Raw genomic sequence first — 12,563 nt, 5'->3', positions numbered from 1 at the left:
GTATAGCAAGAAAGTATAAAACACATCCTTGGACTCAGTGGGCTAAGGGTCAGAAAAGAGGAAATCGAGGAATCAGATATTGACAGTAGGCGATAACGTAGAGGAAGGAAATGGGGTGAGAGAAGTGAAAAAAGAGGTGGCAGGAAGAAGTTAAAAAAGGTCAGGGAAGGAAAACAGACCGCTACACTGTTGCAACCTCCATCTGGCCAAGCACCCCCCCCCCACTTCCCTGCACACCTAACCAAGCGCATAACGGCCCTCACCCCCCCTCCCGATCTTTTCATTTAAAGATGGGCGTAAGGAAAACGCTTTGAGGACGCATAACCTAGGTCCTTCAGATTCCTTGCTCAGCTGGCATTGAAATCTCTGATTTTTTTTTTTTTTAAATACTTTTTCATCGTGAAAAATACTTAAGACAGCATTCTACCTATCAAAAGGCACCAGTTCACTATAAGACATAACTAAGTGAAATTTAATGGTTGTACAGTGAATACTTTCCGAGTTCTGGCCCGGAAATGAAATCTCTACTCCCGGCTAGCCTCCTTGCCCCCCAGCTCTACGGAGGGACACCTGTTGATCCCAGTGATAACAACACCCTCCTCTGATTTTGTCAGGTGGAGGGTAAAAAGAGGATGCGGAGAGGTAGGGTAGAATGAGAGATAAATAGAATAATGCAAGGCAGTAGTCAAGTTACATGAGTGAGAGAATGATGAAAAGTTATATCAGAAGGAAAACAAAATACTAGGAGCATGAGGGAAGGAAGGGTGATAAGCAGCATGACAGAAGATTTGAGAAGTAAGGAGAACGAGGGAGGAAGGAAGGAAAGAAGTTGGGGGGTGAAAAGAGAAGTTATGATGAGGAAAGGAAGGGAGAGCAGTCAGCAGAGTGATGGATAGAAGGAGAAAAGTGAGGAGGGTGATGGGGGGAAGGGGAATGAATGAACTAGAAAGCACTAATAGAGCGCATACCTCCGCCAATGTCATTGCCATTAAAAAGGATCCGGATCCGTTGAGATATCATGTGGAATACATAGGATCCAGATCCGCCCGCAAATTTACTCAATTGTCCCTTGACCCATGGCCCACTCTTCCATAAAATTTTATTGAAATGCGTTGAGAGCATTTGGAGATATTATACATGCGATCTGGATCCTCCCCAGCCCACCCTTCCACAACATTTCGTTGAAATTCATTGAGAACTTTTGAAGATATTGTGTGGACAGACAAACCTAGGTGAATACATATAACCTCCTCCAACTTCGTTGGCGGAGGTAATGACTTAATATCCTAGAGTCTCCTCCAACTTCGTTGGCGGAGGTAATGACTGAATATCTTAGAGGCAAGCCACAACACTATTTGGCCGTAAGGTAGAGGAAGAAGGATCAACATCAAAAGGCAACTCAAAGGAACGGACTGAGACGAATAACAAATTGGAAACGACGTTAATGTGACGAAAGGGAAGGGAAAAAGTTAGGAAAGTAGGGGACGGATGAAGAGACGAGATGATGAAATGAGATGGGGAAGAAGTTAGGAAGGGTAGGGAAGAAAAAAGGGTTTGGCAAAATTAGGAAGGGAAGGGGAGAAGTTGGGAATGTGGGGACACGATGGAAAAGTTAGGACGGTGAAGGAGGTAAGAAATTAAAAAGGTGAAGGACTGAAGGAGAGAAATAAGAGAGAGAGAGAGAGAGAGAGAGAAAGGATTGAGAAAGATAGGATGAGAGAAGGACGGAGAGAAGTTGGGAGTGTGCTGGAAGGAAGGATGAGAAGAGAGAGAGGCGATAGAAGGAGCGTAAGAAGTTACAAGGGTGCTCGAGGGAAAAAGAGAATTTAGAAGGGTGAAAGAATGAAGGAGAAAAGCTGGGGAGGTTTATGGGAGGAAGAAAAGCTGGGAAGGATGGAGAATAAGTAGGAGGCTGGTGAAGGGACCGTGAGAAGTTAATGGGGGATAGATGGAGAGAAGTTAGGGAAAGTGAGGGAAGGAAGGAAGGGATGTATAGTTAAGAGAATTAGGAAAAAAATGAAGAAAAGTTAGGAGGATGAAAGAAAGAAGGAGAGAAAAAGGCTAAGGAAAGGAATGAAAAAAGGAAGGTGAGAGAAGGGAGGAATTAAGGAGAAAAGGTTAGGAAGAGAGAAGAGCGTGAGGGAATGTGGAAAGTAGTTTGGAACGTGAGGGAAGAAGTTATGAGTTAAGGTGGAATAAACATGGCAAATAGACTTAAAATGAAGAGAAAGCAAGGAAACAAATGGTGGAGGGAGACTCAGTGAATCCATGATTAGTTTGGTGGTGGCCTATGTTTGGAGGAGGCTCTGAAGTAGGTCTGAGCCCCACTGACTGTTACAGAGTTTATGGAATGGACACTAGCGACTGACGTCTACTCACAAACATCAAACAACCAAGCCCTTATCATATCACGGTCTGTTACAACTTAACAGAAACTTCAGTTTCCACCATCTATGCTTTGCACATATATACTGTCCCTCCTTATTCTCACTTCGACGATCCCCACAACTTTCTCCTTTTAACTGGAGAGAAGAATGGCAGGAAGATGAGAGAAAACCAGGGGGGAGGAGGAATAGCAGGATGAAATGACGTGACGCTTAACCTAAGAGCCCTAACACAGCTAGCTCCTGTTGGATGTGGAGAGGACTCCCCTGATGCTCCTCAACTTATTCCCCGTTGTAATACAGCTTAACAAATTTTATACCGCATGTTATTGCATATAGTGTTTATTAATGACACTAAGTTTTTATCTCATGAAAGTAAACCTTTAATATAAAATTTTGTAGGCTATGTAGAATAACACCGCCACCAAGGGTTCTGTAATTTGGAGGTATTCTTATCCCAGTGTGATATGCGAGTCATGTTTCATAATCATCTGTTGACCTAGAGCATACGACAATAGATGCGTATTGTTTCCCCGTCCTACACAGTGTTATCTACATGGTTTGGTCTTACAACCCTCTCCAGCATTTCTTTGGGTTGGAAATGTTTATTCAGGCTTGTCTACATGGGAGTTTAGGTAAAAATCCTATCGTTGTTCATTGTGTCTACATGGGAAATGGAATTCTTGTGCAGTATGCACCGTATGATTTAGTTGCCGAGGGTGCGGTTGGAGAAGGATTACCCATATTAAATTTGGCGGGTGTGAGGGTGGAGTCCTCTGGTGGCGGCCTCGACACTCTTAGCAGATGACGTAAACAAACACACGTCAGTCAAGATGGCAGAGGCTGGACCTTCTAAAGCCGATATTGCGACAATTTTTAAGCGACTCAGAGCCATACCAACAAATAAAGTGAGTTAGAATTAAGCCATATCTTCTGCATGAGTTATTTTGAAGCTTTAATATGCGATATTTCTTCTACGATGGTTTCACTGAATGGCCGTGATATTCACCCTCTTTTGTCCTTGCCCTAGTATGTCATATTTTCGTGAAATTTCTCAATTAATAGCTCTTTAATCTTGGAATGTGTGATCATACAGAGTAGGGCCGAATAATGCGTCCTAATCTCATTGCTTTTGAGTGGGAATGAAATCGTATGTGAGATTTTCCATTGATAATCGGTTGGATGAAAATCTGATCCGGATGCACCATATCTGTAATGTCACAGTTTGCCTCTTTCGGAGTGTCATATAAACTGTTATGTGACTGGAAGAGGGAAGGGGTCATATGCACGTGACCGGATATGAAAGCTCAGTTATTATGCAGTTTCCTTAGTTCTTTGATTCTTTTGTTTTTAACATTAAAGTTGTCTGGCTTTGGATGGAATTCTTTATTTTACCTTGAGTATCATTCAAAGCAGTTTTTAACTCTTTGGGTGATACTTATTTTAATGAGCTGAAGAAAATTGTCCACCCTAGCCTATGAAATTGCAGTATCTATGTTTCACAGCTGATAGGTTAGTTAGTAAGGTAAGGTAACCATATGGTACATTAACTGTGTAGTGTATTAAATATGGGTGTATAAATACATGTAAGATTGTACCTTTAAGGGAGAGGGGATGTATATCCCATTGATGTTGATTTTAAAAATTATTTTTTGCACCCATTTACAGCACTGGGTGGTAACCATATAACCAGCTTATAATAATAAAGGAGGTACAAGGTAGGGTAGTGGATGTTGGAGTGGCCCTGGTGAGAGAGGATAGTGTTTGGAAACTCCCTGTACTGTTGTTTGCAGATGATACCATGTTGTTGAGTGAAGACGAAGGGGAGCTGCAAGGCTTGGTGGATGAGTTTGAGAGAGTGTGTGAGAAACGGAATCTAAAGGTGAATGTAGGGAAGAGTAAAGTGATGGTCTTTGAGAGAGGTGAAGTCAGTGAATGTACAGCGAGGTTGGATGGTGAGGAATTGGAAAATGTGAGTACGTTTAAGTACTTGGGTAGTGTGATGAGTAAGGATGGAGGTTTGGAGGGTGAAGTGCTTGAAAGGGTACAGCAGGGAAGAAAGGTTGCTGGTTCTTTGAAAGCAGTGATAAGAAACAGGGAAGTGAGCATGGGAGTGAAAAAGTTACTACATGACAGTATTGTGATACCAACTCTAACGCATGGAAGTGAAGCTTGGACGTTGTTGGAAGGACACAAGTCAAGAGTGAGAGCCGTGGAAATGAGTTATTTAAGAGGAGCCTGTGGAGTCACATGGAGAGACAGGCTGACGAATGAGGATATAAAGGAGCGTTGTGGTGTTGATGTGGATGTGATAGGAAGCGTTATGAGGAACACACTGAGGTGGTTTGGCCATGTGGAGAGGATGGAGGGTCAAAGACTGACGAAGAGAGTGTATGTGAGTGAGGTGGAGGGGGAAAGAGGGAGGGGGAGGCCGAGGATGAGATGGAGAGATGGGGTGGAGAGGTATATGAGAGAGGGGGGTGTGAGTTGGGAGCAGGGGAGTGAAATGGCGGGGGACAGGGCGACTTGGAGGCGATTTGTTTGTGGCCACCCCAAACGGGATTGAGGCGTCTGGCAATAGATAGATAGATAGATAATTGTTCCCTATGTGTCAGCAAGTGGAATGGCAGAGGGTTAGTGCCTCTCCCCTTAAAACCACTAACTCAGAGACAACTGGCCACCCCTTATGGGATTGTGGTGTCCAGCTACAGATTGATAGATTTTTTTCAGAATCTTATTTTTGGTAATTTTCAAATTAATGTTGTAAATTATATATTGAGTTTTGTGTTAATGATTGGTGTACTAATGGTGATTAACTATGTTTGCTATATACTGTGTTTTGTAGTACAGGTACTTGTGTTACTGTCTGTATGTTGAAGGTCGGACAAGAAGTGATGCACTCAGTGTGGTATGTGGCAGGGGGCAGGGTGACATGGAGGTGATCTGTTTGTGGCCACCCCCTACGGGATTAAGGCATCTGGCTGTAGATAGGCACAGGAAGATACCATAGATAGGTTGAAGGTTTGGGTTTGCGTCTCTGATGAATTGGGTTTGGATCTCCTGGTTTGGTCGTCATATAAATAAGTTCAGATTGATTTAAGTTGGATGGCTCTTTCTTATTTTCTAAGATTATTTTCATTTATTTCAAGTGAATGGTATCTGTGTTTACAAACATGGCTACAACAAGGAAAGGACATGTTCTTTTACCTTGTAATTTCAATAGTTTAGGCTAAATCTTCTTGAGGGTGAAAAAGTAGTTACTATTCATAGTGCCTTTCAGTAACAACATACAGTAGTATCTCAAACAGAACTACAGTACATTACTGTTTATACAGTATTAAAAGGTGCATTTCTGGAAGTGTCCATCATCTTGATCTCAACCTTCCTAGGCCTCATGTTACACTGTAAAACTATACCAGTACAAATATTTCCATGAAATTAGATCACTTGCCTGTCAAAAATTAGTAAATTCCTCATTTAAAATCATCATCGTCTAAGCCTGTGTTGCCCCATGAACGTAGGAGTCCGGGGTTAGGCAAGTTGGTCCTGACATTTAAGATGAGAGTGGCCAGCTTCACTCATCTCTGAGTGGCATTACGTGAGCAATAAACCTCGACCATCCTTTGGATATAAACCTGCAAAGGCTGAATCCGATTGGAGCACCCAAATTACCCACTAAACCACCAGGTGCCATAATCTGGTTATATGGTTATTACCCAGCGTAGTAAATGGTTTCCTGGTGTACAGGAAACCATTTGGCCTGTCATTCAGTGTAGAGTCACCCATAGACAGAAGGAAGAGGAAAGAATGAAGAAAAAAAAGACAGAATTGGACACTATCACTAAAAATCTGTTTATCAGCATAGGTACTCATTTTCACATAGCAATTAGGAATTACTGTACCGTACCTAGATAGTCTTCATTCTGTTGTCTTTTCTGCAGGTATGCTTTGACTGCAATGCCATGAATCCCACCTGGGCCTCAGCCACATATGGGGTCTTCATCTGCATCGATTGCTCAGCTGTCCACCGCAGCCTTGGTGTTCACCTCACCTTTGTAAAATCCACACAGCTGGACACAAACTGGACGTGGTTACAGTTGAGAAATATGCAGCTGGGCGGCAATACTAATGCTGTGAGTAACAACATTCTGGGAGATCTTTTTCATGTTAATTCTTGCCATTTCTTGATTATTATATTCAGTTTAGGACAAGACATCTTGAATTGGGCCATCTGCTGTAGCTCAATAAACTCTTTCATTACAAGGGGCATTTCCTAAGCTGACTAAAGTTGTCTGGTATGGTACGTGCATTACAGTAGGCTACAGTTAATAAACTGAAAAGACATTATCTGGATTTGATGGGTTAACTTCTTGTCAGATTTATTATTATTATTATTTTTTTTAATTATCTCCAATTAATCTTATTCGGTATAAGATGATGGGGTTAAGGAAGGCTGTATCTAACCCATCTAGTTCAAGAAGTTTCTCAAACTGATTAAAACTGCCACATGGTAAACAATACTGAATGCTATGTAATTGATTAGATTAAAAAGTGTTTGGGAGCATAGCAACAAAGATCACTGCCACTGAGTAACCATAATAAAATAAAACAATACACATTAGCTAAAGTACCATACATACCAAAGGAGAGAAACATGATAAAATACAGACATATTATCATTAAAAACTTCACCTACAAACCTGATAAAAGCACAGTACAGTACCCTTTTCATGGTGGTACAGGAGAGGGGTGGCGTCACATAATGGCACTGGCATAGCTGGGTGGCTCCACTGCATGGATATTCATATGCCCCTGACCTCCCTCCCTATCACCTGAAAGGGGGGATGGTGGACTGCGGGAGGGGGGCAGCTTTAGCCTGCAGTCTACTGGGTTCATATTCAGATGAACCTAGGGTAGCAACTATTATCATGGTAATAGCCAACAAAAAGCAAGGCTATTATTAGAGTGAAATTTATAAAAATTCTGATAAATCTAAAATATTCAGAATTACAGTGAATGGAGAGAGACTGGAATTGATGAGAGAGTTCAAATACCTGGGTACAGCGATAGAAAAGAGAGGAAAATATGCAAAAGAAGTGAAACGTATAGTGACACAAGGAAGGAAAGTAGCTGACGCCATGAAGGCCTTGATAAGAAACAGAGGCTTGAGTGCTGCAGCTGCATGAGGCATACATGAAGGAGTGTTAGTTCCAACTTTAACATATGGATGTGAGACTATGATGTGGCATGAAAGTGAAGATTCAAGTGTGAGAGCAGTGGAGTTGGGACTGCTGAGGAATGTACAGTATATGGAGTACAAAGAGTGGATAGGATATGAAGTACAGTAATATGATTCGTGAAAGATGCGGAGTGAGGAAGTCTGTGGACACCAGAATAGATGTGGGTGTACTGATATGGTATGGTGATTTGGAGAAAATGGATAACAATAGAGTGATGAAAAAGGTATATCTAAGGAAATTTGAAGGAGGAAGGAGGTTAGGTAGGCCAAGGAGAAGGTGGGGGGATATGGTGGATGAGTGTGTGAGAAAGAGAGGTTTGGAAGTCGGTGAGGCTCTGGGACTGAAAAGAGATCAAGCTGGCTGGATGAATGTTGTGAGGAGCAGTACATGATCAGGCATTTGGCACCCCCTTTTTAACATGACACTGTCCGGATTGACTCTGTCAGATGCGTTTGTGTGATGCTGCAGAATGTAGGTAATGTTTTTGACATATCAGATAGAGCCAGGATTCTGGGGGCTTGAATGATGAGTGAATGGAAGCATGGCCCATTGAATTGGGCATACTTGGGCTGTCTGGATGTTGCTACTTCTTACCCTGCCCTAGGGTGGGAAAGGAGGTCTGGATGATGGTGATGATGATGATGGTGTAAAAAAATATTCAGAATTGTCTATCTGTCTGTCTATCTATAGCCCGATGCCCTAATCCTGCAAAGGGTGGCTGCAGACAAAATGCCTCCAAGTCGCTTTATCACTTACCGTACCATTTGACTGCCCTCCCCCCAGCTCACTCCCTCCTCCCTTATATACCTCTCAACTCCATCCCTCCACCTCATCCTCAGTCTTCCCCTCCCTCTCCCTTTCCACCTCTTCATGCACATACACCTTCTTAGTCAGTCTTTCATTTTCCATTCTCTCCACATGTCCAAACCACCTCTGTATTTCTCCTAATTTTCTCAACCACATCCACATCCGCCCCACAACATTCCTGCACTTCTTCATTCATCAACCTGTTCCTCCATGTCACTCCACATGCTTCTCTCATGTAACTCATTTCCACTGCTCTCAGTCTTGACTTGTTCCCCTCTAGCAAGGTCCATGCCTTGCATCCATACGTCAGGGTAGGGATCACAATACTATCATCCAGTGACTTCTTAACTTCCATACTCATCCCCCTATTTCTCATCATTGCTTTCATTGAACTAACAACCTTCCTTCTCTGTTGTACCCTTTCAAGCACTTCATCCCCAACAGTTCCATCTTTACTCATCATACTACCCAAGTATTGTACTTGATTTCACTCACATTCTCCATATCCTCACCATCCAACCTCACTGTGCATTGTGTGACTTCTTTCCTTTCAAACACCATAACTTTACTTTTGTTTACATTCACTTTCAGATTCCTCTTGCTACACACTGTCCCAAATTCATTCACCAAACCTTGCAACTCCCATTCATTTTCACTCAACAATACTGTATCATCAGCAAACAGCAACACCGGAATCCTCCACATCTTACCCTCATTCTTTAGAGCCACCCCCACAGCCACTGCCCTACCTTGCACCTCCTTTACAACCCCATCCATATATATATTAAACAGCCATGGAGACATCACACATCCCTGTTTCAGTCCCACATTTAGATCAAAGAACTTATTCAGTTCACCATCCACTCACACCGTAGCCCCTAGCTCCTTCATACATATTATTCACAGCACTCAGCAGTTTCTCTTCCACTCCATATACTTTCAATACCTTCCACATACCTTGCCTATCTGTTCTGTCATAAGCTTGCTCCAAGGCCATGAAGGCAGCATACACATTCTTTCCCTTCTCTAGATACTTCTCCACTAAACGTCTTAGAACAAATATCTGATGTGCTTCCCCTTTTCCCTTCCTAAATCCCCCTTGTTCTACTCCAATTAGCTCCTCTGTTATATGCCTAACCCTATCAGTGAGTATTCAGAATGGTAAGTAAAAAAAATATTATTTTTGTGACAAATCTACTGCAGCCACAACAAGAATAAAAATGCTGTTAAGCTTGTTTATCCAGATGAAGATAATTTTCATTTGTATGAAATATTTATTATGAAATAAAAGCTCACTTTAAAGTTGGTTTGAAGTAAGCATTTTTTTTTTTTTTTCCAAGTTCATCTGGAAGTGAACTTGTTGAACTGATAGCTGAAATTGCCCTTCCCATGCCATCTGCTATCCCTCTTTGAGGGAATAGGATGGGAGTTCAGAGATTCTTATAACCTGACAGCAGAGCCATTGGGTTGTAACTGTCAGTGCCACCATGTGAAGGTGTCCCATTCCAGCACCAAATTTATATATCAACACAACATGCTGTAGTAATTTTTTCCCTCTTTTTCACTAGAGAACATTCTTCCGGCAACATAACTGCACGACAATAGATGCCCAGCAGAAATATAACTCTCGAGCAGCACAGCTGTACCGAGAGAAGCTGAACCAAATGTCCAACCAGGCAATGAGGATCCATGGCACAAGGGTAAGTAATTGAAGTGCGGGGGAGGCAGGGAGGCTTGAAACTTCATTCTAAGATCAAGAGAGTTCTCTGAAGTAGTGCATTCTATAAGGTACTGTATTACTGAATTTTCAAAATCTTATCTGAATCTAAACACTCTAAAGTATGTCCACCTTTTATGTCAGGGCTGTGTTGTAAAATACCAGAACTTTTTTGGTGTAGTGCAATAGTTTTACAATTTACTGAGGAATAAAAAAAAAGTGTAATAAGTACTTTGTGTAAATCTTCTAGTGATAGAAGAGGCACAAGAGGCACTATTTCATTTTTTTTTTCCCCCCCTCAAGGGTCACTGCATCTCTTCTGATATATATGGTACTGTATTTTGTCACTGTGTACTTATTGCTAGTCAGTAAAAGAAATGTGCTGTTACTTTTTTTTTTTTTTGCAGTTTATACACAGTCATTCTTTAAAAGTAAATTATTTGGTTTAAGCTTTCTTTTTAGTCTAAAAAATTACCACCAGACATAATGAAACACAGAGAAACTGCTCAGGTCCAGTTGCACTGTCTCTAAGGGTAATGATATTTCTCTGGTTGAATGTGCCCGTAATGTTTAGGCATTCCAGTTGATAAGGATTATAATGAAATGTAATATTGTATAGGGCAGAAGTAACCATGAGATAAACTGTGGCATATGATCCAGTCCAGTGTGTCAAGGATGTTTTTTATTGTATGCTGGTACAGCTTAATTCTTCACTGAACACCTGTTCAGTTTGCATTCTCTCACAGAATACAGGCAGGTCCTGTAATACAAGTGGAATATGCTAATAGAGGACTGTTCGCATAGCAGAAACTTGTATGATGGTTTTGAAAAAAAAAAAAAAGAACCTTGAAACTCTTGCAACGGAGTATATAATTTATAGGAAAAATAGGGTTAGGTTAAGTGATGCTGCACACATCACCAAATTTTAGTCTAAATTGACCATTCTCGTATCATTTGTGTGTCTAATAGAGGATGGTCGTGTAATGGGACCCACCTGTAGTTATTTGTCAAGTTATGAACAGGTCGTATAGTATGCCCTAGTTTCATTAGTGGTCTGGATGAGTGGTAGAAAGTAGTAACTGAAATTGGCCATAAAAGTAATAAAATTTATGTACCGGGTAATGGGTAACAGTTGGTCCTTTGTAATCCCGTCATGGTGTATGAAAATCAAAGCTAAACTACTGTAGTCCAGAACATTTATGTTACAGGTGTTTGGCCTGCATTCATGGTGTAATTTGGTGCTAAAACAGTACCAGTACAGTCCTAGATATGATACTTTATAACCTAGTGGCTGGCATCTCATTTTGGAGTGTGACTTTCATTGAAAGCAGGACAGTATTCACTTAAATTGACAGTTTTGATAAGTATATGTACTCTGCAATGAAATTCATGTAGCTATAGTTTAATTCATTGTTGGAAGACAGAGTTGGTAAAGAGAAAGATCAGTACCAAGTAAGAGTGAGTCATCATCATCATCATCCGGACCTCCTTTCCCACCCTAGGGCAGGGTAAGGAGTAGCAACATCCAGACAGCCTACGTTTGCCCAGTTCAATGGGCCACAATTCCATTCACTTATCATTCACGCCCATGGAATCCTGGCTCCATCAGATAGGCCAAATAAAAATTTCATCACATTCTGTAGCTTCATATATACCTATCTGATAGAGTAAGTTTAAGGTTGATGGGAAGCAATTACTGTATCAAGGAAGTGTCTGCACTTTTTATACACTGAATCCTGTAGGATAAGTGGCAAAAATACTCTTCATGTATATCTTGATACTGTAAAAGTTTACTGAATACAGTTGGAGAGTGTGATTGGAAACCTGTCATTGTTTTATAAGTGCCAGAATGGGGCAACTCCACTTCATAACCCTAGTGCTACATGCAGCCTCCCATCTTCTGCAGCACAGGAGGAGGTAAACATTGGGTGAATAACTCCAGTAATGTGACGGTTGCTGAAGGTAGTTAAAATTACTGCAATGAAGGTAGTTAAAATTGCTGTTATGAAAAAACAAGTTATTTAAAAAATGTGAAGTGCACCTATAAAGAAAAAAAATATTTATATCCAGATGGTGGTTAGGCATCAAAGGTAGAGCCAGGATTCTGGAAGCTTGAGTGATAAGAGGATAAATGTCTGGCCCAATTCACTGAACACACTCTTCCCTATTGTTGACATTAAGCTCATAAACAACGCTTCTGTAATGTTTTTATTTTTCAGCAGGCTTCTTAAGAATGTTTAACATGATGGTTTCCCCTAGTGAACGACCACAAATTTTGTTGCACTCTCTTTTTCACCCAAGATTGAGTTTGACCACAGCCAACTACAGCGTGCAGCAGTCACAGCCGGGCTGACCACATGGTGCCCCCCTGGTGCCCCCCCAGCCTCCCACACTGAGCCACAGGGGGTGAGGCTC

The 12,563-nt window shown here is 41.5% G+C and overlaps 1 protein-coding gene across 1 annotated transcript in view; it reads left to right on the top strand.

The window, feature by feature from the left end:
* Positions 1-3,204: 3,204 nt before the first annotated feature.
* ArfGAP3 (ADP-ribosylation factor GTPase activating protein 3) overlaps positions 3,205-12,563 on the top strand; it is a 48,878-nt gene continuing 39,519 nt past the window's right edge. The window contains exons 1-4 of the mRNA XM_080285600.1: positions 3,205-3,292; positions 6,326-6,517; positions 10,000-10,131; positions 12,450-12,554. Coding sequence (XP_080141726.1) covers positions 3,218-3,292; positions 6,326-6,517; positions 10,000-10,131; positions 12,450-12,554 — 504 coding nt within the window. The 5' untranslated portion in view covers positions 3,205-3,217. The remainder of the gene's footprint in view (positions 3,293-6,325; positions 6,518-9,999; positions 10,132-12,449; positions 12,555-12,563) is intronic.

The sequence above is a fragment of the Coenobita brevimanus genome, chromosome 107 (genome assembly GCF_032717465.1).
Source record: "Coenobita brevimanus isolate Jiangsu-jjx chromosome 107, ASM3271746v2, whole genome shotgun sequence".
NCBI lineage: Eukaryota > Metazoa > Arthropoda > Malacostraca > Decapoda > Coenobitidae > Coenobita > Coenobita brevimanus.
The sequence above is the reverse complement of the archived record's forward strand: the minus strand, read 5'-3'. Positions and strand labels throughout refer to the sequence as shown.